Consider the following 26,995-nt stretch of genomic DNA (forward strand, 5'->3'; position numbering starts at 1 on the left):
CTCTGTGCAGCATGGACTGATCTCTGCACCACAAGCCAGCCTAAGAAGTACTAGCTTAGACGTCGTGGAAATGCAGCATTGTTAAATAACTCGTGTCATCTGCCACTGGGGACCCAGGCGCACGTGTTCAGTGGCCTTTTACCCATGTGTTTACTCTCTCCCGGAGCGCTGTGCAGGAGAGAAGCCAGCTAACCGCATGTCACATCTGTGCACAGACCTGGGTTGCTTCCCGGGTCTTCTGCATGTGCATTTGGGCCCAAGGAGCAGAGAGAAGGTGACCAAGGGGTACCTGAGGTTCTCCTCGAGATCCTCCCGTGTTCTGGGACTGTGCAGGAACCCAGCCAGTCTCCAGCCTAGGGCAGAGGCAATCTTCAGTTGTGTGTTGGTGACTGAACGTGCTGACGTGGCACAAAAAGGGCCATTAGAGTCAGCCTTGTTTTATAAACCATCACCACCACTGCTTATGTATCACACAGCTTTGAGTAGCTGCACTAAGTACATGAAAACCAAGGCAGCAATTACCCAGCCTTGCAGCTGATCCAGGGCTGCCTGCATGAGACCCATGGAGCATCACACATGGTGCAGAAGAGCTGTTATACAGCATTAATGCAGCAGGCCTTGCTAGGTGTGCTTCGTTCTGAGCTGCAACTTCTGGGCCAGATGGGTTTTTAACGTGTTGTATTTGCCTCTGCCTTTGTACCACCTTACAAGTAGCGCTTGATGCTGTTGCATGAAATAATCTGAGCCACATTCTTCTTCAGCTGAGGTATGGCGGGGGGGGGGGGTTGAGCAGAGAGAAGGACCCTTTCAGAAGACACTCCTGCCGGTTTTAAGGATGTAACTTCACAATTAACCCCCCTGAGGGTCCTCCTCCACCAGAGGCAAAGGCACTCCCTAGGAGCAACCGTCACGGCTAAACACGCAGCCTGCCCTGGGCATTCAGGCCAGGCAAGATGGAGTGTTTCTGTAGCTAGAGGAGACAGCAGGGCTCAGCTCCCTGTCACTGCGAGCGCTGCCTTACACCAGACGGGCTAGGGTGTACATTTGCAGCAAGCAGAAGCTGCTCTGTGAAGAGACCTGGCGCGGCAGAGCAGTGTCTGCAGGAGGGAAGCTTTGCTGGCGTGGGTGGTTGGACTTGTTTGCTCCCGACAACCATGAATGTGCAGCCCTGCAGCCTCCACGCACGCCTGCTCAGCTCGTCTCTCTCTCACAGGCGATGTGGCTGTGTCCTTGACCAACTTTCCTGCCCAGCGAGCACAGCCTCCCCAATCTTTTCTTCCGAGCTGTCCGCTGCAGCTCAGTTGGCTGTCAGGGCTAGGTGTCTCCAAGCTCCCCCGACCCCTGCATGTTCCTCCTGGCCCACTTCAAACCTCAACCTTTAAAAAAAAAAAATTAAAAGAAAAAAAAGCAGGTGTTGGCTGATGAAGGCTCTGGCAGCTGCTCGCTGTACTCATCAAAGAAAAGGAAGCACCAATGATTTCCTCGAACGAGCTCTTTCTACAATCAAAGTGCTCTGCGGTTGAGCTGCGAACGCTGGTCCCCCCCGCCCCACACAGCGCCCGTGGGTCACAAGCACGAGCGGGCGGCAGCCGGCTGCCCACCCCCCGGCCGTCTGTACTTTCGCCCAGCGACGCGCAGACCTTTGTTCGCCTTCCCACACTCACCCTTTCCTCGCGGGGCGAGGACAGAGACGGGGCAGGCTGCCGCAGGCACGTTTGCACTTCAGTTGGTGCTGCCAAACCCAAGCCCAGCAAGCTTCCCATGAACGAGCGCAAACGCTGCCTGTCCCCATCTCCACAGCATCTTGCCAAACTGGGAGGGTGGCACAGGCGGGAACGGGATTGTGTTTTCACTGGGAAGCATCCCTCCCGTCCCCCCCAATGTGCTGTGGTAAGGCTCTTGCAGCCAAACAGGGAAAGACAACTCGTGGCCCCTCCGGCGCATCCCAGCGAAAGCTGGAAGGAGCTCTTCCCAGGGACCTCCCAGAGCCAGGGACCTCCATGGCTTGCGGCCCCGCTTACGGGGGCTCAGACTTGGTGGCAACAAGGCAAGCCATATGCAAACATGCCAAGAAAAAAGAAAGCAGTTTTGTGCTGTTATTTTTTCCAGCGGTAGCAGTCATAATTTTGTTTCTGTTTTAATTCTGGGTTTTCTGGTATTTTTAAACACCAGTGGATACAACATTTCCTGGAGAAGCTTTTCCCATCTCCTAAAACAGTAAACACTTCAAACTAGGAAATCAATCTGGAAAGATCAAACAGGTCTCAGCCCTTCATATGCTGTTTTCCATCTACCTCTCTTATAACCTAGCTTTAAGACTGTCTCTGCCAAAAGCTAAACCGTATCCTTTTTTTCAGTTACAAAGTTAAATTCTTGAAAGTAATGAAAGTGTTTAAAATAACTTTCTAGTTTAATGACACCACCCAAAAAGGTCCACGAACCGTAGTAAACGAAGCGCACCAGAAATCGCCGTCCAGGCCCCCGGCAAGGCAGAGCAGCAGCACGGGCGGACTGAGATGCGGGCTCCCAGCCGTCGTGCATCGGCACAGCCCCGCGACCTTACAGCAGCTGAGGTTCTCATCTGTTACTTCTGCTTCGCTCACCTCTGCGTGCTGTCCTCCCGTCCACATTTCGTACAGAAAATTAGAAAGAACACAGAAACGCAGTTTAGCTTGCTGACATAATGCCCATATTTAATCTTTCAAAACAAGAACAAAATCAAGAATAAAATCAAGAATAAAAATTTCATTTAAGTCATACAGTACATTAATCTTTCAGCAATGACCCAATCTACAGTACTCAAATGCCTGGCATGAAGTCTATTATCTCAGCGTTTAACAAGTGTATAACCAGTGACACAGTAAAAGAAGAGCTCACGATACACGGCTAACACGATGAGTTTAGATTCCCTCCTAAGAGTCCAGCTAGGGTTTGTCATACGTGGGTCACTTTTGAACCGTACTTTAATCAACTTTTTTGTTCAGTCAATCCGTTTGGGGCTTTTTTTTCTGTTACATGAGTTTTTCCCATTATGTACAGGAAGATTATTTCAAATGAAATTGCACAAGTTAGAATATCTATCTATAGGCATACATGGTCAATCTAACTAAAAATTTAATAAGCAGTAATTACTCAGTCCTGGTTATACATTCCTAAAGGCTTAATAATACAGTTTTAAGAAGAAAAAAAAGTAGTAAAACAAAACACAACAAAACGCAGTTGTAGGGTGGCAATCTCTGTAAGAAGCCTCCTTCCCGCCCAAAACAGCCAAGGGTTAACCGTACTTCCCATATTTGAAATGGGGTCTACAAAGAAGTCGTTTCAGCTCCTAAATAACACAAAACGTGACTGTGTCCTTTCTAAGGTCTGAATGGTTCAATGCGTAATTCAGTGAAGCTCTCAAACCAGTAATACTGGTAGGATGCAGCCTGCTAACAGAAATTAGGACAATATGCCCCGACAGCGGATTTGGACAGCAGAACTGCATGCGCTAAGGGGCCATCATCCCGTGGCTGAAGCAGCCTGAAGCAGCAGTTCAGCTCTCCCTTCGGCAGCTGCAGAGCAGGGCAAGGGGTGGGCTCTTCTGCTCCTCGCTCAAGGCTAAAGCCGAACTTTCCCCGACTCTCACTCCAGTGCCTGCCCCCTTCTGCTCTCGGCCCCTCATCCAGGACCCCTTACCATGTTCCGAGGGGAAATCCCTGGCCCAAAGGCGACGGGAGCGGTGGCAGGGTGCAAGCCCCCCTCCTGTGCCCGACGAGGAGATGCTCTGCAGCCCGGCGGCCTTCTGGCTCCCGGCGTCAGCCACCGCACGCATCTCCACGCGCCAGCAAACGGAGGTCGCTCCCTCCGCAGAGTGGCGTTGCCAAACGCTAGAGACCCGCAGGGCTACCGCTCAGGTAAGTCAACTAAACACAAAGGTAATGGAGTATCTTCTTCCCACATTAGCAAAACATAAACGTAACTAATTAACACAACTGCTTTGACTTTTTTCAATCTCTGTTTTCTGGTGCCAGGTCCTGCTACAAATGGAGAAAACCCATAGAGAGCCACTTTTTCCAGAATCTTAAGCCTTGAGGATCTGCTTTGCAATTTGCTACTGGCATAAACAACAAAAAACGTCCCATTTGTTTGTTTGGTTTTTGTGGGTTTTTTTAAGAAAAAAAAATCCAGACCTTCCCGTGCACCTTCTCTGCACATAACACGCACACGCACCAACGGAGAGCTCCACAAGAACAGGCACGGGAACCACAAAGCCCACACTGTGAAAAGACACGGGGATTCTCACATTCCTGCCTTCAATTCTCATCTAGCAACGAAGCAGCAAAATGATTTATTGCAAGAAATGAATGGTCACAGAACACACATACACCCAAACGCAACCATGGATACATTTCTCCCATATTTTTTTTTTCTGATAGATGCTGTTATTCATCTGATAGTTTCCTTCTGGATGTGCTGAAGTTTTTGAAGAGCATCTGGTTGTTCTCTAACCTTTATCAGAATGTAAGAACCTCAGTGGCAATGGACAATCAATCAGTCTCATTAGTGCCACAACCAACCATCTCCACGAGATTCTGTACGAACCCCTTTCGGAAGTTGAATCTGATTCTGCCCCTTTGGTGCCACTCTGTGGTTTTGTGTTGTTTTTTTGTTTTTTGTTTTTTTTTAAATTAACAAACACAGCATATTATTGCAAATTTGATGTTTTCTAAAAATTAGAAATGCTCAGATAATTAGTTCAGCAATATGCAAAGTGCATCTATTTGGTTCTTTCCATAGATCACCATCTGCTGTAAGTTTAAATTCCTTCACAGTTTAAAATATTGTGAAGAAATTATATGTATACTTTATGTATAGAACTATTTATATACGTACACATATATACACACAACTCTGTACTTTATATAGCCATAAACACTCATTACTTAACTATTTATATTATATACACATGGCATGAACACACACTTAGTGAAGAGGTGGTGCAGGCTGAAATAATTCCATCCGGTTTAATGGAATAACAAGAGTGAAACCATGAGTGAGTTACCAAGAGACACAGACACACATCTATTAGATAAGTGAAAGACCAATTAAATCAGCACTTCCATTTTCCCGTTAGCGCAGGATTGTTCCCACCCCATTCCATGCTCCGTATGCACATACACAGCTATTTTGCGTTCAGTTTACGTGAGAGGGCAGCGGTGCTTCTTTTTTTCCCTAAATGAAAGAACAGTCCGTATTTACTCGGGCTCACCGCAACCTCTTCCGCAGCAGCGCGGCACAGCTGGGTCCGGACGTCTCGGGGGGCTCCACGCGCTGCGCCGCCGCTCGCTGAGAGCACCTGCTGAAGCGTTATTGCATGGTTACGGGACAGCCACCGATCGCTCGCAGTCTGAACCCTCTCTCCCCAACAAGTGGTACAACTGTATAAATACGTATTTTAGCACAAAACAGTTTAACACGAGGCAAGTCCAAGTACAAATGAGACCTAAAGGCCTACGGGTGAACTTTAAAGGCCAGGAGTTCTTCAGAGTGCATGTTGTTTAAGGAACGCAAGTCAGGTAATTTCAAAAGAAGTTTTGTGAAAATAGAGGCTTCATTTGGGTGATTTTTCATGATTAAGGTCCTTAATGCACGGATTAGTGTTTCCTGAAGTGCCTCCACAGAATTGACATTTTCTATTCCGGAACGATCTAAAGAGAAGGGGAGTGAGGGGGAGAGAGAGGGGAGAGAGAGAGAGAGAGAAAGCAAAAAACAGGAGGGAGGGGAATCAAAAAAAAAAAAAAAAAAAAAAGACTGAATGGATGTAGTTTGTAACGTAAAGCCACTGCAAGAATCATTCACTAAAATAACTATCACAAGAAAAATTAAATACTTATGCCAGAAGTTTCAAACTCACGCACCAGAAGACCTTCAAAAATTATTTAGCATCAACTTTGTAAAGCATTAAGCTCATGCCGAACTGGCTGCGTTCGGTCACCTTTTCTGCAACCACTTACCCATGTTTCCAGCAAAGGACAGGCTGAAGCACACGCTTAAATATTTTGCTGAATCACAACCATCAATGCAAGGAGAGAGGCAGGGCACACGGAAGTAAAAATTTCAGTCAATTCCCAAGGCTGGACATAGAACCCTAAACACAGACTGGAGGTTCGTGCTTGAGGAGGAAATCCCACTCAGGGTGAGCCACACTCCTGTCTGCACAATGGGATGGGCAGGGGCAAAAGGAGTACAAGCCTTGACATGACCGGGCACTACTCCTGAGTGCGTTCTGCAGCACTTACAAAATGAAACATTATGCACCCAAAAATTCCCAACTGAGGAAGAAAAGAAGAAATTCAACATCAAGAAAAATACTATGCTTTCACATACTGCACTCAGCCCACGCCCGAAGCATCTCTTTAGCGAGAGCTGTATTTAAGAACATGCCTGTTGTCCTTAGGTGGAACCCACGTAAGCAGCTTAAAAGGATGAATTTTCAAGCAAAACATCTCACCTAATAACCATGCACAGTACCCGTTTTTTCCAAGCTGTAGCCTCTCTTCTTCAATGCTATGTAAATTCAGCAGGGTGCACGCATACACGAGTGACGGACATGAACAGAAATGTGCTTTGATGTGCACATGTACTTAGGCACCTTGCAGAACTGGGACATGGCACGACAACAGCTTTCAGGAGTAGCACTGAGTCAGATCGTACAGTCGAGTGGGAATCCCTTCCTTCTGCTGTGTCAGTCCAATCAGACTTCTCCGGGGAACAGAGTCGAGGCAGCCCTCCTGGACTATTCAGTGCAGCTCCCCACCGCTATGCGAAAAATTACTGTATGACCCACTTCAGGATCCATCTTCAAGCAGTTAGTGTGTTTTGTTCCTTCAGAAAGATTGTTCCAGAACCTTCGGAACTTCGATTAATATAGAACAATGTTTATCAGCACATATTCCCCTCCTCTGTGAAGACTGTCCTTTAGGTTTGATAGCTGCTCTCCACGAGAGTGCGAGTGAAGAGATGCCTCTCTGCCTTGATTTGTTAAACTCTCTATCCCACTTGTCTCCTGCTTTGCAAAACCTTTAGGTTTGCTCTCTCCTGAGCAGGGACAATGACATTTGCACAGAATATGCCAGATGAGGTTTCTCAAGAGCTCTGCACAGTGACAGCGGTACTGCCTTGCCCCTGAAGGCAGAAGGCAGCAGTCCAGTCTTTCCTGGCTGCCTCAGGTGAGCTACTGTACCCTCCCCTCTTCAACTAGTCCAAGTCTCTCTTCTCCTTCTCAGTCTACTTCCAGTTGCTCCAGGTAGCCAGCAGAAGTTTTTGTTAGTACTATCCCAATAAAAGAGAATAGTAGAGGGTGAGTATTTTATATTCTTCTACCACGACACATCACCCTCAATAAAGAGATTACCTAGTCTCTAGATCAGCACAAACCACTTTCAGCTTTGCTTCCACCTTGCTTCTTCCTTCTTCAGTGACCATGATCCATCTTGCTGTCTCCCCTCCATCTTCAACACATCCAGCTAACTGACGCCAGGGTGAAGCATTCTTTTAGTTTTGGAATGGTATCAAGGTAATTCCTCAGCACCACTAGAAACTGTCCCACAGTCCTCACTGTATGGCCCTGCTTTTTCTTTCTTTGCCACATGACACCAAAGCAAGAGGATGTACAGTTACACACATTCCTTGCTACTCTCCCTGCTACTTCTTGCTGCACATTCTAAATATCCCTCATAAGAGTGGTTATTCATCCAATGTTATGTGGAGAGGCTTCTGACAAGTGTTCTCTCCACTAGCACTATTCAGAGACCTACGAACATTTCCTTTTTTTCCACTGGTGGTTTTTTGTGGGTTTTTGTTTGTTTGTTTGTTTTTTGTATTTTAAATAACTGAAAGTCTTCTAAAATGATTTTTAACTATTGCAGCATGGTATTTTATATTCTGGATCAGTTAATCAGGATTCAACAGTCACACACTCCTGTCTGCTTCTGGAACTGATGCAAACCTGAACTACTCCGCTGTCTTCCTTTCTGTCTTCTCTTGAGTAACTTCCATTCTGAGATGGCCTTATTCTTCCACCTTCAGCTCTTCTTCCATATTTTGCCTTTGCTTGCATCTCCATGTCATTCTTTCCAATGCTGTTCCTCCGTTCTTCCTCCTTCTTTATTTCCTTCTTCAATTCTCTGCCTCCACCTTATGAGAAATGACTCTCTGGGTCTCTCCCCTTCTTGAGAGGTGCGGTGCAGTGGATCTGTCTTTCAAGATCTGTTTAACTGACAGATGCCCACAATCCTTCAGTCTACAGGCACCTTCTCCTCCCGGCAAGCCCTTGCACTGCGAGCATCTCCCTCAGGAGCTCTGTCAGGGGCACTTCCGTTCTTCTTAGGCACCCGCTCAAGCGGGAAGCCTGCTCACTTACTCACTTTCGCAAGTAACAACTGCGGCATTTCAATTCAGTTGCAAGCTACAGAGTGAAGCTGACCCAAAAACTGCTCGACTCACAGTGACCATCAAGGTTATTACTGTGTCTGGAATACAGCACAAATGCAGGTTGGGGCCCAAATGCTAGAAGACCAATGAAGATGAGCTTTATAAACCTCTGGAAGTATTTTGTGAAGACATCCAGGAAGGCTGTGATCAGACTGCTCATCAAATCACAAAGTAGCAACAACTTCCAAAGCCATGACCTGAAAAATCCTCAGCAGCTGTGAAAAGCCTAAATGCCAAACACCTCTTTTTGTCCTGTTGCACAGCTCTGCTGACACTGCACGCTGGGCATGTTACACACCATCCCCAAGCTAAGCCCTATGGGGAGCTAGCAACGTCACGGAGCAGTGCTTAAAAGTCTGGGGGCTGGGGGGGAGGCTGGCTCTATGCTAGCAGCACATTTAACAGAATGATACAGACCCTTACATTCAAAACAAGTGGCACAGGGACTGTGATATTCTAGGGCCCAGCAGCTGAGCAAGCAAGAAGGGCTGTAGCCTAGTTACAACATTGCACATGGAGAGAACAGGCCTGGTTCTCAGTCCTTGTTTTAAAGGTTGTCTCCAGTTCTCCTCAGTTTATGTTCTGAAAGATCAAATTTGTAAAGCGGAGTCCGGAAAAGTAACTAAAACCCCAGATTTCTCTCTGCTACCTGAACATTTTCACCAACAGACTACAGTGCCACGCTTCCCTCACGCTGCCATTCCTTCTCGCCTGTGAAGGTCACAAACTCTGTGCCACCCTCTGCTCGCTACCACCGCTTACAAACTGCAGAGGCTACAGCTGCTCCGTCCTGTGCTACTACATTTCGGTTACGCCCTGCACAAAGCTATGTGACTGAACTGTCCTACCCTGCCAACAGAGGCTTCGTGTCCCTCCAGCACAATGCATGGGGTGCCCCTCCCTGATAAGAAAGACGTGGGTCTAAACCACTCGTGGGGAAGAGATGCACTTGTTCAAGCAGTGAGTGGGCCCCAGATGCTGGCTCACTGTGTAAGCAGCAGGCACTACGAGCACTCCTGCTAGCTACCCCTGGAGAGCTCCTTCTCCACCAAGCAAGAATTCTGCATCTTGTATTCCAGGCATTATATGCAGAGCTAATGTGCCTGATTTGAGGCTTTAGATAATACTACAGAAGTAGGTGCTTAATCCTGCTTTGAATCTGGGCCAGGGTGTTCTGTATATCCAGGGACTGAAAGGAGATACAAGGCCGGTGAAGATGTTAGTGGATTGGCAGACATTTAGCGCTAAGAAGTCACGATGCAGATGAGCAGGGCTTCTTGCTGACATAGGCAGAGATCAAACTGTTGGATTTAAACTTAAGTAAGATACGCAACAGACTTCAATGACGATACTTGGAAGTAAAAATACCACCTTATCCCAAGACTTAGGCTGTGCAGGTCAGGAGCAATTTCACTGATGCTGTCCTGTGAAACTTAGACGAGTCAGATAAAAAGCTTCTAAATGGCCATCGGGCAGCTATGAGATGTATTTTTGCATTCTATAGAAAGCAGTAGGAAAATGTAAGCTCATTGTCACATTTTTCCAAAAAGCAGTATTAGAAAGAGCAGGTATGTAAAAAAGTACATTACAGGCTGCTAGTAGCTTAAAACCTACTAAACTGCACTCAGATGTGAAATAACAGGGTATACATTTTACAGGAATCTTTTAATAGAGAGACATATTCAATATTTGGCCAAGGTGCAAGTTAACTTTCTCTCCTTACCAGCAGATACCAGGACAACCGCTGTAAACAAACTCATTTCCTCATCACTAAGTTGCAGGGCATTTAGCTTCTCACTAAATTCAAACATCGAGTTGAGCAGATCACCAGCTCCCATTGAATGCAAGTCATCCACACTGTACTTCTTTCCACTCAGGAAGGTGACGGTACGCTCCTTTGCGTCAAACAAAGATGCAAACCGTACCATTAAAACCTGGTGAAAGAAAAAAAGAACAACAAAACCAGATAAATATAGGTGGATTTCTAGAAAAGCCAAAGAAAAAAATAAGCCTTTTATCATTCAAACTGTCTTATTAACCGCTGTACAAGCATTCTATACAGAAACCGTTAGCATGCTATTGAGCTGTAATAAACAGTGCAAGCTCTGGCCCAGTAGTCCAAGAGAAACAACACAGGGAAAAAAATTAGTGAGTGCATGCAGGGGAGAGGCTATAGCACATGAAAGGGAGGAAAATTAAAATTTAAGCCTCAGATAGCCTGAGCCACAAAGACAATGCCATTCATAAATACGCCAGTAGTACAACTTGCTTAAGCCACCGAACAGCCAGAGGCATACGTTAAAAGAAAGGTTTTCTTGGCCACACTCATGAGGAGCAAAATGAAGGTACTGAACCAGATTTTCGCTTGGAGTAAACTGGAGCAGCTCCATTGAAACAATGCTGATTTACACCACCTGATGACCTGGCCCACTAGGCATTCTTTGGGAAAGCACCACGCCGCACCGCTGTACCCACAGGAATGTTGATGAGCTCTGGTGGAAACGAGCCACATGTACAGCCTTCAAAAGGCTAGGGAAGCAGGGCTTGAAACGGCACCTGCTCTGTAGCGGCAGCTGGGAATACCCCTTTGGGATAAGCACCTGGGCTGGAGCAGTTGGCATGTGCTGAACTTACCCCTCTGGGCTGCAATTTCTCTTGTGGTTTCTCAGTCGTACTGCAAAACGTTCCCTCTGGAATGGCTTGTAAAGTTTCATTTGCTCATGTTCAACAACCTTATTTACATTTTCCAAGATCTAAGTTGCACATGACAGCCTTCTTACTTGGAGAAAATGAACCAACTGGCATTGGTTAAAACCTCAGACTTGCTGTAATCTCTTGGTGCGACAGTCATCTCTACTCACTTACTCTACATAACTGCATGAATTTAAAAGTTTACTACAGATGAGAGGAGAACCAGGTTTTCAGCAAAGACTAGTGCCTCTGACAAGCTTAAAAAAGGAGGGTTCAAAAAAAAAGAAAACGCTTGGTGTTTGAATTCTCATTCATACATATTACATGACCTGCTCCCAAATTTTCACAGCCAAATGACATGCAGCAATATTGACGGACAGATCAGCACTACGTATTATTCACTTTTGCCAACTAAGCTATATGTTTTTGATGACAATAACTACAGAGTACAGAAACCTAGGTGCAGAAGCCCTCAGAACACAACAAAAGGAGACAAAGGGCAGACAGACAAAGCTGAACTTGTGCATTAGCAGGGACCCACCAGGTACTCAACAACCTTTAAGTTCAAAATGGTATTCCCCTTACAGAACTGGGCTTTAGAAACATCAACTTCAAACAACGAGCAACCGGTATTAACGCTGGTATTCAAAACTAAAGCCCATGATGTTGTGCTGGCTCATACTAAGGCAAAGACCTCGCCTGTAGATTTCAATGTCACTGTTCTAACCCAGGGAAGAACAGTTTATAGACTATGGCACAGCACATGATTTCACTTCAAGCCAGACTCCTATTTGTGCATGCTGAGGACACACCTGATCAACCCTACCACCTGACCATAGCAACATGAGCACATGAAAACCTCCTCACGGGCAAGTGCTTGCTCACTTCCCCACCACCTGCAGCCAAATTACCATGTGAGTCCGGAGAAACCGAATCACTACCCCAATGGATCCAAGGGGCTTGGTAGCTCTACCATCGACTACATTTGGAGTGGGGGGCTTGTGGAGGTGGGGGAGGACCCGCTCAAATCCAGCTGAGCTCCTTCTTTTATGCTCATTCCTGTTTCTGAGCTGGGTCCCATTCGAAGCCATGCAAATGCCACCATGATATACCAAGCTCCCCAGTACTCCCAGTTCCAACAAGGCTTTTTAGCTTACATGTGTGTGAATATATATAGCTACGCTGCTCCTGCACCAACATTGTCTCCATGTGTCTTCTTAGCCCCAAAATGAACTAGCACTCCTTGAGTATGAGCTGCTGGTGAGCACAGTGCCGAGACAGCTACACAGCAGTGTCCAAGGGAGCCAAAGCAGGCTCGGAAGCAGTGCTTTTACTCAGGTTCCTCTGTTAACATGCAGATGTTGGGATATCCCAGTTTAGTTACCCAGCAGACACAAATGGCCTTGTATGCACCAAGCTTTCAGGACTGTTTTGTCTCTAATGCAATGGTTTCATTAATCCTGTTTCGGTTTTTTTTCCTCCATCCCATTTTTTGGGATTTTTTTCTGTTGCTAAGATGCCACATAGGCCTTTAACTACAGGTACCAGCTCACTAACAGAAATCATTAATGTTTCTTATTTGTAAGCAAATAGGGATAAGCATGCAGCCATACATTAGTATTAATTCCCCTGGATACAGAAACCACCTTATCAGCAGCGCGTGTAACTGGCAAAGAGGCGTATGAATGAGGCTTGAGAAAAGCCTGAGCTGAAGAAAGGCCAAGACAAAACATTTTACTAGCAAAACGTGAAGATGTGGCTTTACGTTACAGGAACAGTTCAAGCCTGATTTTCCACCCTCCTTGAGGGCACTGGACAGTATACCACTTTGCAGAGGAAGGAACCCACATTTCTATGTAATGTGAACAGCAACGCAAGAGGCTGTAGCTGAAGAAATGAAAATACAGCCCTTAGTTACAGGAGTTGTAGATGAATATTAAAAGCTCAAGAATAACAGCAAAAAATACATGACAGCAAAATAGAAGAAAATAGAAGAAATCAAGAAACTGACAGGCTGCAGGCACCAAGTCTTCCAGTATAACCTGCACCGTCCAGCTCAACAACCACCCATTTTAGAACCAGGCTGTATAAATGCAGATAAAAGACCTGACACACTACACAAGAAATGTCTTCAGGTAAATACGAAATCCAGCACCCCTCTTTGAAAGAATAAAGCAAGTAAACAAAAGCAAAAGCATGACCAACCCTGCCCTCCCCAGAAAAGCACAGTAACACTGACTACTTGGGACCTCAGCTCCTCTGGTCCTCTACGTTTAAACCTCACATCTGAGCACATAAAATGTGCGTGCTCTCCAACAGACACAAGAGTCTCGAAGAGCAACTAAAACCTTAAGTAAAAGTCCCCCGGTGAAGGTCACTGATTATAAAACAGCACCCAGCTCCAGTATAATTTCCATTTTAACACCACTAATTCATACATAGGTCATGACCGCAAGTGGATGAAACGAAACACGAGGACCTTGTGGGATTAGTCTAGTCAGGCTGCAGCTGGCACATGGTGTCTACAGAGCTGCAGCAGTACAGCTAGTTATCAGTATTACCGTGTTGGAGATGAAGGCTTCAGCAACTCCCAGTTGCCACCAAAGGCTCGTGGCAACTCGTCAAGATGGATGCTTTGGCTTTGGCAGGGCGCACAGTGGCAGGAGGAAGGACACACAGAGCAATACACACATTCCTCTACAAAACTGGTAAGCCAACAAATAGCTTTCCAAACTATCCACCCTTCCAGACGCAGTCTGCTTCTCTCCAGGCTAAGCAAAGGTAGCTATCAAAGTAACCGCTGCTATCCAAACCAAACAAACTCCTCATTAGTTATTTATTAATGCCCAGGGAAGAGGAAATGGTAGAAGGACTGAGCACTTTTGACCTAGTTGGAAGAGGGACAGCTCACCAAGATCTGACCAAACAGAAGCATTGGACACCATCAGCTTAAGGAAAGCTCAGAGCTAGCATCCACCAACAAGCTGGTTTTGCCCGATATCACCCAGTTCTACTTATTTCTGTTCTTAAGGGGGTCAGACTGACGCACAGCTTGTCAGCTCCACAACACACACACACACAGAGTGGTCTCACCTCAAAGGTCCCAGCCTTCAGGAGATTAACCTGGTCGTGTTGAGAGAGATCTCGGAAACCTGGGATGCGCTTGGCAAACTCCACCACTTCCTTCACTGCAGGGGTAAAACTCAGGGAAAACTCTTCCCAGACTTCATGGCCAGACTTGTTTGGGTCCACGTGGGGAGTCTTACTCATTGGGCAGACCTGATGTTTACAAAACATACACAGAAAACCGCTCTTAAAGACATCATTCCAAATACTGACAAACATTTGAAGGAAGCAGGTCTGTGCTTCAAGAAAACTTTGCAACAATGATGCACAGAGAAAAAAAGATCAGTATTCCTCAGTCAGCTCCCAAAGCAACCAGATTTCTCCCTCTCCCTTTAAAAAAACACATAAACAAACAACAAAAACCCATGGCAGCCCATTAGCAATCTGTTCCTAAATTCGCTGACCTTGGAAACTCCGACATTGTTTACAGCAAAAGACTTCAGAGAACCCAGGTTACGCTATTCTTCCCTGATCTCAACTCAGACCTGACACCTGGATTTCTCTTACTTGTATTCTCTCTGTAATCTCACCATTAACCACAATTTCACAATCAATCGATTGTAATCTCACAGTCACTACTACATTCATTCTTATCTCTCTTTCTTGTTTTGCAGGCAACTAAAGTGATTCAGTCAAGGTGACAAAGGTGTCAGCACCAGAACAAGGAACAGAGCCTTGGTTTCCCGCAGGTTCACACCCTCATTACCAGGATAACCTTCCTCTCCTACGTGTTTGCTTTTACTTGTATCACTGAAGGAGGACCACCAAGGAACTGGTATTCCAATTTTGCTCGGTCACAAGACAACAAAACGCTCTGTCTTTTATACAAAACACACAGCGATTTTTTGTAGAAAAGTCTGAATCCATTACAATGAGATCAGATGTATCAGTTAAGGCTGACTGCCAATAAATTCCCTCTGCAAAACCCAACCAGACGCTCTGAGATACTTTTGGTTCTGCTTTCGAAAATTTACATCTTTTAATGAAGTTTAAACCTTTTAATATTCATTTCACCTGTCATCATCAAGGACGAGAATTCCTTTAAGTATTCCTCACAAGTATACTGAACGATGTATGTAATCCTGCATAATGTCAGCAAAGCAAAGAGAAAACAGTGCAATAGATTAGTAATTCCTCAGAGCTATGCTGCTTTTGCAGGGCATCTTGAATTTGATAATTGCCTAGCCATTCTTTGCATGGAAGGTCCTAAGATTAGAAGGATACATTCAAGAACTACACTGCAAGAATATATTTAACAGGTAGACGCGCACGTGTGTGTGTGTGTTTGTGTGTGTGTATTTGGCAACTACTAGGGAAAACAAGATTGAGATAGATATAAATTTCTGGGGGTTTTCTTACAAAATACCAGTTACTGACTGGGCAGTCAACATGCAGAAAGCTCTCCCCTTTCTCTCTCCCCGGAAGACTAGGATGGAATTGTATAGATTTCATCATTTAGCTGTGAATCACAACATCATTTGTGCGTCTGAGGACAAGGCCCCAAACCAAATGATTACTTGTGGGGTAGAGGAGGACCTTTCTCATAAACTGAAAATCATAAAATATTTTGGCAAAAGGAAAGGTCTAGACACACACCCAGAAGCACAGCAGACACTAACCACTGCTCTGTCCGTGATCCTGCAATGGTTCACCCAAGTATGGTTAAAAAGATAGTGCTCTCTGAAAATAAGGAAGGTCTGATTCAGCTTGGTTTCTCATCTTACCATGGTTTACCCTAGCTCCCAGGCACTCGGTTCTATGGGGAAACTGCCACGTTCCTCTCCTGTGTTATTATGTTTAAGTTCTCTTGCGAGACCTCTGCCCAGGAGTCTTTCCTGTGAGAGGAGTTGTCAGCTTGTGCAGTCACTAGCTCTCTTTAGAAGGACCTCTTCAGGAACGACTTGTTCCGCTTTTCTGGTTGAGGGGGTATTGAGTAAAAAAAAAATAAAACCCCTGAACATCTGTCTCCATAGCAGTTCAGAGTCTAATTACACTCCCTTACAGCTACTGACTCATTTTGGTCAGAACCTGCTCTCATCTAGTTCCCTGGCAAAATCCTTATCCATGTCAGGGATGCAGGGGGGGGCCGGCAGTGCTCTGTCGGATTCGGGTCGGTTTCCTCATTGCCGGCTGCCTTAAACCTCCCTGCAGCTGCTATGCACAGGTCAAACTGACTGGTTAGGCCTCTGCAGGCAGCACCACTCCCTGCCTGCCCATACTGACAGGTTTAACCTCTGCTTCTCAGGAGTGCCAAGAATGCCACTGCAGTGACTCCACATACTTTCCCTGCAAGGAAGAAAGGTTGGGAATGATTATTATTTGCCATCGTGTAGTGCCCGGAGTCTGCAATTAAGGTCAGAGCCTGCTAGTGATGGCATGGTCCACACACACCAAAGAAGAAAAAAAAACAACAAAAAAACAAACAAAAAAACAACAAAAAAAGGAACTACAGCATCAAAACAAACAGCCTTCACTGTGCAGAGACTTTCAGAGGCCTTCAAGAACCTGTGAAGAATTTATACAAACTAGGAGGAAGAAAAATACCGGCAGTTCGAGTACTTCAGAAAGGTCAGGGGCTTGCACTTCTCAACAGGAGCACAGGATGAGAACGGGGATGTTATGTTCTCTCATCCCAGGCGGTTCCAGTGATAAAGAGAAGGACAATCTATTTTAAGGGGCTTACAGAGCCAGTTGCCTGAATGGCAGAGAAACAGCAGGTGCAAGGCAAACGGGAGGGACCTGTTAAGGCAAGGAAAAAGAAGAACAAACCCACAACCCATATGCAAGAAAACAGGAAGCATCCTTGTTAAGAACTCAGTGAGAAAATGCTCTGGAAAAGTCATCTAAGGTACCCAGCAGTGTGTTCAGAGCCTCACTTGTGTAAGTACTAGAGGGAAGACCCTGAACTTCTCTCAAGTGGTTTAGCTGTGCATCTTCCTCCTGCCTCCGTTCAGATCTGAAGATGTTCTAGGGCAGAAGGAGGCATAGCCTGTGGGTCTCACTGAGCCTGTATTTTATGCTGCCTGTAACAGAATCAGCCTGTCCCCATTAGAACAAAACAAAGCAAAACACACCCCACAAAAAAAACAGCCTACTCAGCAAGAGAGACTTCAGAGTACACTAGCAAGGCGTGCAAACAGACTGGCTTAAAATCCTAGCCCTGAGGTGTCATCCCAGAAATTTGCTCAGAATACCTTTCAGGAAAATACAGCATATCTGACTGTGCAGATTATTTTAAAGTGAAGTCTTCAAGAAGACTGAGTAAAGAAGGAAATTTATAAACTCTTAACATCTATTTCCAAAGTCAAGCCAGTTAAAAAACCCGTAAGTCCTCTTCAACCGATGCTCTTTGACAACAGTCTGCTTTCGGTTTGCTAAAAAATGAGCAAAGAAACCCCATCGCTTGTATGATCACTTCAAACCCTCCCACAACTCGAGCCATTATTCCCCTTCATCGCAACATGCGCCACCAAACTTGCGTCACTATGTTTAGTTTCAGCAGCTGTGCCAATTGTGCGCAGCTTCACCGACTAAAGAGGCACGGCTGGATCACACCCATCACTAAGCCTTTCACTAAGTCAAATCAAACGATTGATATTGGTATACCAGATGCATTCTTCCTCCAGTGCTGCAAGAGTAAGTGGTATTCTTGTTTGGAGAAAAGCCATCTTCTGGGATCCTATCACACAGTCGCTGAGTATAACCGCTGGTGAAGTTCATACAGTGGCCACTTGTGAAACACATGGCATGCCCACTCGGGTAATGCATTGCGCTTCTCCCTTTGTACTGTCCACCAAGGTGCTGCTCACTTTCAGGGTACTGAGGGCCACCGAGCCCGCTAACACAGTGCTCGCTGCTCAGGATGTACTGCTCAGTGGTCTTTGACACTCTCTCCCCACTCTGCGACTGCATCATCTCTGCTGGGTTTTGGGACTGTTCTTGGTTGTACATGAAAGTGTCCTTGTGGGCCCTAGTGACCATGCCGATCACTTCTTCCTTAGCCATGTCAATGCTGGGAGGGGGAGAAGGGCTTTTGATGGTTTCCCTCTCTTGTTTGGGCTTGGAGGAAAGGCCTTCTTGAGGTGTTTGATCCTGATGTTCTGTTAATGCTTCATTGGGTAAGTGACCACTGAACTGACTGTTCATCATGGTTTTCATGGCACTCTGCATTTCAATCAGCATCCTCTGTTTTTCACGTTTGGGAATACGGCCAAATCGAACAGCTACCAAGGCGGTGAAATGAAAAGTGGTGGGAAGAAAAAAAAAAAAAAATAAAGTCAGTCCTCAAAGTGTTAGCACACAGACACAGAGAATACACACCCCAATCAAAAATCTTGCCTTTTAAGGGAAGACTTTAACTGTTCTCCCCAACACTACGGCAGGGGTATTACCACTGAAGTCAAGAGGCTTCCAGGGCATATGATAGGTGTGAGATATGAAATGTATGCTGTTGTTTACATGATTTACATACAAAGAGAAGGCAGTTCTAAAGCATACAATCTCTAAAGCCTTTTCCCATAAACCTGGCTATGGACTATACACACAGTTATGTTAGTTAATTGTCAAGCTTTAAGACTGGATCAATTAAATTAGTACAACTTTGTGAGCTGACAATTAGTTGAATGTAAACACAGTTCATATTTGAATAGGAAGTCCTGCATGACAGCTCCTCATGGACCAATTACATGACTTGCCAAAACAGTTAAGAGAATCGGTGCCGAATGAAGCTTACCTTGGCAAATTTTCCTGATAACTTTGGCTTGAGAAGGACATTTTCTGCTGGCAAGGGGATGGGCATCATTATGGCTGCAGCACTTTTGACCCTGTCCTAGGGAACCTACAATTGCCTCTGCCATCCTGTCCAACCACGGCCTTACAAGGGCTTATAACCAGTTTCGACTGATGTAATTATGTTCACGCAGTAGTCCATCATTAATGTAACTAAATATCTTTCATTAAAGCAGGTGCAACCTTATGCGCAAACAAGCGCCTAGGGGATGAAATAACTCCTATGCACGACAAGAACTCAGAACAATTATTTAAAATAAGTTTTAACACTCCACCCACTAAATTATTAACAGCCCCAGATTCCTAGTTCTTGTGAAATAAACACCCAGAGAAAATTAAAAAGTGAAACAGAAGGAAGAGTTCTGGTTTGTGACAGTAAGTTGCACCAGACTACACCTTCAGCATTACATTTTTTAAAAAGTCACAAGGAGTGGATAGCCAGCAAGGTGCTCAGAGACACAGCTCAACATTACCCTTTCCTCCTTGCCTTCACCCTGCCTCCAAGAAAAGAAAAAGAGAAGAAAAAAAAAAAGCTCATCCATGCACCCAAACCTAACTCTTTAGGCTCTATAACGATTACTCTAAGGCTATCAGCTTGGGCAGAATCCCCCTTCATTGAAAAAGCAACAGTAACAAAACAAAAGACAAGAGTCTCGTTCAGATTCAAGCAGGACACAGCTATAAATATTAACTCCTTAACACAAAACTGAGACTCTTGTTACAACCGTCCCGCTAAGAGACCACTGCAGTGCATCCCACTGCATCAGCCTCCAGAGCCGGGAGGAGAGCTCTGCGGCCAGTATTACGTTACCAGTTCAGGAGAGTCATGGAGCAAGAAGGCAAGCTGATCCAAACGCTCTCAGACAGGGAACCTGCCCTGACAATACGGCTGGCTGCATTTCCAGCCATCAAGACCCTTAGCAATCAGTTCTGAGGTGGGCAGCAGATGCCCTCTCAGAGGATCACCGCTCAGCAGAGGAACGTACCATCTCTTGACATCCCAACAGACAGGCATTTTTTGAAACGACACTGCTGGCATCTGTTCCTATTCATTCTCATTATAGAGCAGTTGTTATTCTTCAAGCACTTCTTATACTGGATGTTTTGCTGAATGCTTCTTCTGAAAAAACCCTGTAAACAACCCAAATAAAAAAAAAAAAACAACACACAACTTATTACAGTGCATGTCAAATCCTCCTGCCAAGACTCACCTCTCCGCAAGCACAGAAAACCCCACTGCGCCTCATCGGCTGCTTCAGAGCCACCAGCCCCAAGTGACTCGCTACTCCTCATGACCTACCCTCCCTTCGCGTGTGATCTGTCTATAATGCAAACTAGTTACGATTTCTAATTATAGAAGATGCTAAGTTCTCCCTTGCGTAGTCAGAACCTAAGAGCAAAATATCTCCAGTATTACTTTCATCACTGTACTGACAGTTTATAAGGTATGCCCTCCATCTCCTTTGACATCAAGTGCAAAAACGAAAGTCAAAGTCAGATCTTTTTTTGGCAGCAAAACCATCCTGTTGCACCATATGACCTTCAAAGGCGATTCTTTCACATAACACTTCAAGCTGATAAACTCCTTCACAGAATGTAGCATTTGCAGCGTTACGGTATCAGAAAACACAGATCTACTGAGGCGTGAACATGCAAGCACCCAGTTCTGGCTCTCCGGGTGGTGAACAATTGCTTTTCCAAAGCTGTCTTGCTCTGTGTCCCAGCCCAGGTGACAACCCACGCCCACTATCTCTTAATACAATTAACATTCACATGTCTTGCGTGACATGGTCCTTATCACCTCTGTCTCCAGTCCTTGTTCTCTGCCGTGCACTCCAGGTCAGGCAGGACTGGACAAGGGGCGAGAACAGAAAGTACTGCAGAGCTCGGAAAATGCTGTGTATTGCCAAGTGGTTTGCCTTTTCCTACAACTTCTACGCTGTCTGAAACTTCTCAGATCTAACAGAGAAGCATACCAGTCTTTTTTTAGCAGTATCACCCTTCTTTCCCTATGGGAAGAACTCGAGCATTTCACCAGCAGAAAGGTGAGCAGAATATAGCTCACCTTGCAGCCCTCACAGGCATGAACACCGTAATGAAATCCTGAAGCGACATCTCCACAGACTTTGCAAAGAAGAACCATGCCATTAAATTCTAGAATCAGAACAGAAAAGTCAAGGGTGTAGAAAACCAATGACAACCGCAGGAACGTATTTCCAGCTTCTAAAATCTGGACTAAAAGCAAAATACCTCAGGTCAGTTCAACATACAAAAAAAATACAGCAGAGGAACAGACAACCAAGATGCACACAAAAACCCTGAGCAGTTCAGAAGATACCAGTGCAAGGGAGGGGGGGAAAGACAAACATGAAGCACTCAACAGAACAGGGAGAAAGCACGGATTCAGTGCACTTTCAATCACAGTAGCCTTACACGCAACTGCAGAAAAAGAAAGTCTGCTACATTTACGGACTTTTAACAGGACCATTTAGTTAACTAGGCTACCAAAGTTGGGGCTCAATCTGTTTTTCCATCAGGACAAGTAAGCCCATATAAAGGCTACAGTTTCCCCAACTGAGAATAAACGTCTTTTCTTAAAAATGGAAATATTAAAGGATACTTTATTTTATTATATATAGTAAACAAGCCATACACTCTACCTATTTGATAACAGCTTAGGACCGATCACTCAGCCACATCTACATGATCTTTAAGGTCCCGTCCAACCCCTACCATTCTATGATTCTACTCATTTGAGTGTATATCCAGAATGGCATGCTTGCACACTTGAACTTGAAAAGCCGTGTAAATATGCTCACAGTTTGGGTTTTTTGAGTTTTCCCCCACCTATTTTATTTCAGTTTGTCAATAAAGGTTTTTGCAAGTCCTAAGTGCTGGTCTAACAGTGGTTTCACTGAAGCCAATGGAAATTTTACCAGTGACTTCAGTAACCACAAAGTTACCTTAACAGTGAGCAAGAGACAGCTGGAAACACTCCCATAGAACCATATTCTGCCAGAACAGTAGTTTATTTGACATTTGGGTTTCATTTGTAAAGACAAATTAAAACTTTTCTTTTTCAGGTTTTGGAAAAGAACCAAACCACTAAATTTCTTTTTTTCTTTTAACCAGAGCTAGTACTGAGCTAAAAATGTTACCTATCTATTTATCTATCCATACATCTGACCAGTTTACAACAGGTTTCATCTTCAGGAACCTCTGCCCTGATAACAAAAACCTAGTAGCTATCGTATTCTTAAGAGGAAGTAAAGGTTCTTACTAAGAACTCAGGGGAGGAACTAACATAAAAAATACTTTTAAGGCAGAACAGTTAGATACTTATTCTAGCTCCAGAACAATTCAAAATGATAAAACAATTCTGCCAGTAAGAGTTCAGCCTTCAAAAGACTAGTCTAAATTCCAGCTAAGTATTTGTTGAAACACTCGTTCCAGTACTCATTTTGGTTCCTGCTCTTCCAAAACTGTTCAAATACAGTTCTTTATCGTTGATCTTTCCGATTAAAAAAAAAAACAAAAACAGTGAAGCAAATAGCTGGAGCTAGATTATTAAATGCACTTTAAAAGGCTATCCTTTAGTTCCAGCTTATGAGTACTTTATTTTTTTACATCCACAGACTAAGACTTGGAATCAAAAAGATAACAGTCCCAGCTACAGCTAGGTAAATATAATGTTTTGGTAATTTATTTATTTCGTTCCTCAAAGAAATTTGGGGGAAATAAAGGTGAAGGGGCAGAGAAGGGAGTATAAAAAAAGAGAAGCAAGAGTTGCAAGACAGCTCCATAAACACTCCTGAAGGCAACTTCTGATTCCTATTACCTTTACTTCATTGCATCTTTTTAACCAAGTGTTTGATTTTTATTAAGATCACTTTTCACTAGTGAAAATCTGAAGTAAAGCTAGACTGTATTTACGGACTGTTTGAAGTTAGCAGTGACGGGACCTCCATCTATCAGCATTTTGGGACCTCCACCTATTAGCATTTGTATGGCAGTACCGCGTGTATCACTGCACATATCACGCAAAAAGATAAAAACGGAGGCTTTGCTATGTGCCCACACACTGAAGACCTGGTGGCAATACATGGGGTTGTAACATATATAAGCAGAAAATCTTGGTTTCAGGAACCGGCGCCAAACGTACTTGTGACTCCATTATGGCCTTTTGTCAAACCAGCAACACTCGACTGGTTTGTTTTAATAGTCTCCTCCAGCCGATCGCTCCTGGGTGCCCCATCAGAGGCCTCGCTGCTCCGGCCGCCACAGCCGCCTTCCGAGGAAGAGCTGTTGGGAGAAGACGGTACGGGCGAAGAGGACGACTGGAAACCGCTGTCTGAGCTCTCGCTGTGACATGAGGCTGGGCTAGACGCCGAGCTTGAAGAGCTGATGTAAGCTATCACACCCCCTAAGGCAAGAGAAAGAGGCGGCCTGTAGTGACATAACCAGCAGACATGCACCGCTGCCATGTGAGCCATGCCATGACCCAGCACCACCAGACCCAGCCGTCACGTGTTCCTGGGCGCACTCTTTTCCCTCCCTCCCTCCAGCTCCCTTCTCGCCACTCGCTTCCAACGGCTGGAATCCCCACCTGCCCCATCCCCTCCTCCCGTCTCATCAGCCTCCTCCGACCCACGCCAAGGTGGAGCGGCAGGACCAACAGACAGAGCAACGAGCCACGGTGCCAGCAGGACGGGGCGGCGGGGAGCGGGCACGGGGCGACGCAGGGAGGGTTCCCCCGGCCACCCTGCGAGCAGAGCTCGCCTGGAGCCACAGCAAAGACGGGATCTTGCAGCGCTGCAGAGCCAGAATGCAAACAAGCTAGGCTGGGGACAGAAACAGGGCAGACAGAAAGACTTCAGGCAGGCTGCACGCCAGCAGCACAGAAAGGAAGGGCTGGGAGGTGCTCACGACGCAGAAGGGAAGGGGGTAAGGCAAAGGAATAGCGCACCAGCCTGGCCAGCCTACCGAGCGCCATTTGTCCAACTGCGAGCCTTCGTAGCGTTTCTAGCAGCAGCCAAACTCCAACTGCCAGGCTGCTGTTTGCAAACAGTCTCTGTCCTGCCGCCTCTCGCAGCCTGACACACTTGAGAGCCCCTCAGATGAAACAGCTTTTTGTCCTCAGGCAGACCTGGGAGCAGTTCTGGCTTTTCACAGGCTCCTTTTTCTTGCTTGTAAGCAAGAGATGTTGTTTCCACTTTAGTTGAGCCTGTCTCCAAGACTCAGCATTTCAAAAGTCAATATGAAAACATCTGATATTTCACACAAAAATTTCAACAGCGAAAGCCACACCACTGTTCAAACAAACTACACTCAGCGTCTTCTCCGTTTCACGCCCGTGGAGCCTCTTCGCAGACGACTCGGGACACTGCAGCAGGGACCTCCACGCACCAGTAAGAACTGAAAGCTTTAAAAGGGCCGTGCACTGGCTTCCTTCGGAGGAAGCAAGCGTTGGGTGTCAGCAGAGCCCTCGCTCAGCTGGGCTGGCACGGCAGGTCGGGGCCGCAGCCCCCCACGTCAGCCACCGGCTCCCCACAGAGCAGGGCTGTCAGGCCCGCGAGGCAGCGGTGTCACACAGCCCTGGGAACGCCACGGCTCGCAGGAAGAAATCCCGACTTAGAAATTCTCATCGCTTCTATCAGCTATAACCGTCCTCTTAGCATTTCTGCGCCAGTTTCACTAGCCCATTTCCTCTTTCACGTTTAATTTTTTTCTGCCAAGGAAACCACCACCACCACCACCCTGAACAGCGTGCAGCCGCGGAGCAGCAGTCGGACCCAGTGGCTGCGCGACGCGTGCGCTACGCACCGACTGCTCCTTGCGAAGTGCGCGTGCCCCTGCACCCCGCCACAGCAGCTGGCACCACACAGATTCATTTTTTTTAATTTAATTAAACCCCCATGCAGCGTAGCATGTGTCCAGGATTGGTGTTTTGGAGAAAGGAGGGTTGCAAGGGAGATGGGGCCCAGCAATGCCATGAGAAAAAGACGCTGTCAAATGTGTGCTGGTGCAAGAGGCCACCTCTGTGATGCAGGTGCCACATTTTGGCGGGCTCCAGGTCACAGCTCACAGCCCACCAGGTCCCAGGTGGGCACCGAGCTCCTCTGTGGGCGCCGTCCTCATCTGCAAGGGGCAGAGCGGGGCACGCGGACGCGGCCCATGTGGGCAACACCGCGTCTCCCCACGCCGGCACCTCACCAAGCCATCTTTAACCCCTGCCTCACGCAAAGAGACGCTCGTTTCCCTCGAGGGTCATGCCAGCGTCGCAGGGGAGCGTGGAGAGGGCACGTCCATGGGGGGGGGGGGGGGGGGCGGGGCGGGGGGTCACCCCTGGGCTTTTGACAGCCGGAGGAGCCCCAGGCGGCTGGGCTGCCCCCGTACCCCGGGGAGCCTGGCGGCCCTGCCTGCGCCACAGCCAAGATTCCTGAGATTTTTTGCTATTTCAGAAGTCACGTTTCCCAGCGAACCCTGTTTCTGCTCGCTCAGCAGGTCGAAGTGGAACCTCGCGGGTAGCACTCGGAGCAGGGCGCTGAGGGGCTGGAGCGTGTCCAGAGCAGGGCAGCCAGGCCGGGGGGGCTGGAGGACACCTCCTGTGAGGGAGCTGGGGCTGCTTAGCCTGGAGAAGAGGGGGCTGAGGGGGGACCTTGTCGCACCCTGCAGCTGCCTGACAGGAGGGTGCAGTGAGGCGGGTGTTGGTCTCTTCTCCCAGGACGAGAGGCAATGGCCTCACGCTGCGTCAGGGGAGGTTTAGACTGGATATTAGGAAAAATGTCTTTACTGGCAGAGCGGCCAGGCACTGGCACAGGCTGCCCGGGGCGGCGGTGGAGTCCCCGTCCCTGGAGGTGCCCACAGAACGCGCAGCTGCGGCGCCCCGGGACGTGGTTCGGCAGGAACGGTGGTGCCGGGTGGCGGCTGAGCGCGGTGATCTCGGAGGTCTTCTCCGACCCCAGCGATGCCACGACTCTGCGGAGGGAGCCGGGAGGGAGCCCGGTGCCCGGCGGGGCTCGGCGGCCCCGGGTGCGCGGCAGGGCCGGAGCTCGGCGCGGGGCACCCGGCGGCTGTCGGGCCCGTGTCCTCCGGGAAGGCGACGCGGGGACCCCAGGCCCCCCCGCCCCCTCCCCGTTACACAACTCCCGCCCGCGCGCACCGGGCCGGTCCACGTGCGCGCCCCGCGGGCAGCCCCGCCGCCGCACACGGCCGCGCGCGTGCGGACCCGGCGCCCCCGCCGCAGCACACACGCTCCCCCCCCCCCCACCCGCGGCCTGGCGCGGCGGGGGCGGGGCCACCGGCGCCGCAGCGGCGCGGCCCCACGTGTCCCCGGCGCGCCCCTCCGCCGCCGCCCCGAATGTAGGTCACCAAAACAGCGGCCGCGCGCCCGCCTCACGTGTCCGCGCCGCCAGCCGCCCCGCGCCGCCGCCCCGGCACGATTATGCAATCCGCGCGTCACCGCCCGGCGCGGCCAATGAGCGCGCACGCCGCGCGGAACGTAAACACAGGGCGCACATGGCTCGCCCGGCGGGTCCATGTGAGGCGGCGCGCGGCCGTCCCGGCCACCGGCGGGGCCGGATCCGGGCAGCGCCACCGCCCGGCCCGCGCGCCCCCGCCCGGCCCGCGCGCCCCCCCCCCCCCCGCCCCGCCCGCCGGGACCACCGGGCGCAGCCCCCCCCCCCGGCCCGCGGCGGCCGCCCCCGCCGCTTACCCGCGCTGACTTCCATGGCGGCGGCCTTCCTCCCGCAGGGGCAGGGGTGGCGCCGCGCTGGGCTCCGCCGGGCTCCGCTCCGCCGGGCACGGCCGGGCTGCGCTGGGTCGGCGCTCCCCCCCCGGCCCTACATGCGGGAGGCGGCCGCACTGTCGCCTGTCAGAGCGGCGGCTGCCGGTCCCCGCCGCGCCGCCCGCCCCT

At 47.9% G+C, this 26,995-nt stretch overlaps 1 protein-coding gene across 3 annotated transcripts; it reads right to left on the reverse strand.

The window, feature by feature from the left end:
• Positions 1–2,672: 2,672 nt before the first annotated feature.
• Positions 2,673–26,995, reverse strand: NR1D2 (nuclear receptor subfamily 1 group D member 2). 3 transcript variants are annotated; one of them, XM_075419018.1, is made up of 8 exons: positions 26,795–26,995; positions 23,243–23,503; positions 21,146–21,234; positions 20,067–20,211; positions 17,899–18,515; positions 14,260–14,445; positions 10,199–10,409; positions 2,673–5,690 (listed from the first exon to the last, which is right to left on the reverse strand). In XM_075419018.1, exons 1-8 carry the CDS (start codon positions 26,808–26,810, stop codon positions 5,494–5,496), a joined length of 1,722 nt encoding a protein of 573 aa, XP_075275133.1. In that variant the 5' UTR covers positions 26,811–26,995; the 3' UTR covers positions 2,673–5,493. The 3 variants fall into 3 exon arrangements, with proteins under 3 accessions (XP_075275133.1, XP_075275134.1, XP_009937094.2); XM_075419019.1 differs by lacking the exon at positions 26,795–26,995 and adding an exon at positions 24,064–25,277; XM_009938792.2 differs by lacking the exon at positions 26,795–26,995 and having other exon boundaries at positions 23,243–23,564.

Source organism: Opisthocomus hoazin, chromosome 4 (genome assembly GCF_030867145.1).
Source record: "Opisthocomus hoazin isolate bOpiHoa1 chromosome 4, bOpiHoa1.hap1, whole genome shotgun sequence".
Classification (NCBI taxonomy): Eukaryota; Metazoa; Chordata; class Aves; order Opisthocomiformes; family Opisthocomidae; genus Opisthocomus; species Opisthocomus hoazin.

Coding starts and splice junctions, on each gene's coding strand:
- NR1D2 (XM_009938792.2), bottom strand. CDS start 23,564: ATGGCAGCGGTGCATGTCTGCTGGTTATGTCACTACAGGCCGCCTCTT. Junction 18,516..20,066: donor TGTTGGGATGTCAAGAGATG/GTACGTTCCTCT, acceptor CCGCCTTGGTAG/CTGTTCGATTTGGCCGTATT. Junction 10,410..14,259: donor TGAAGGCTGGGACCTTTGAG/GTGAGACCACTC, acceptor TTCTTTCACCAG/GTTTTAATGGTACGGTTTGC.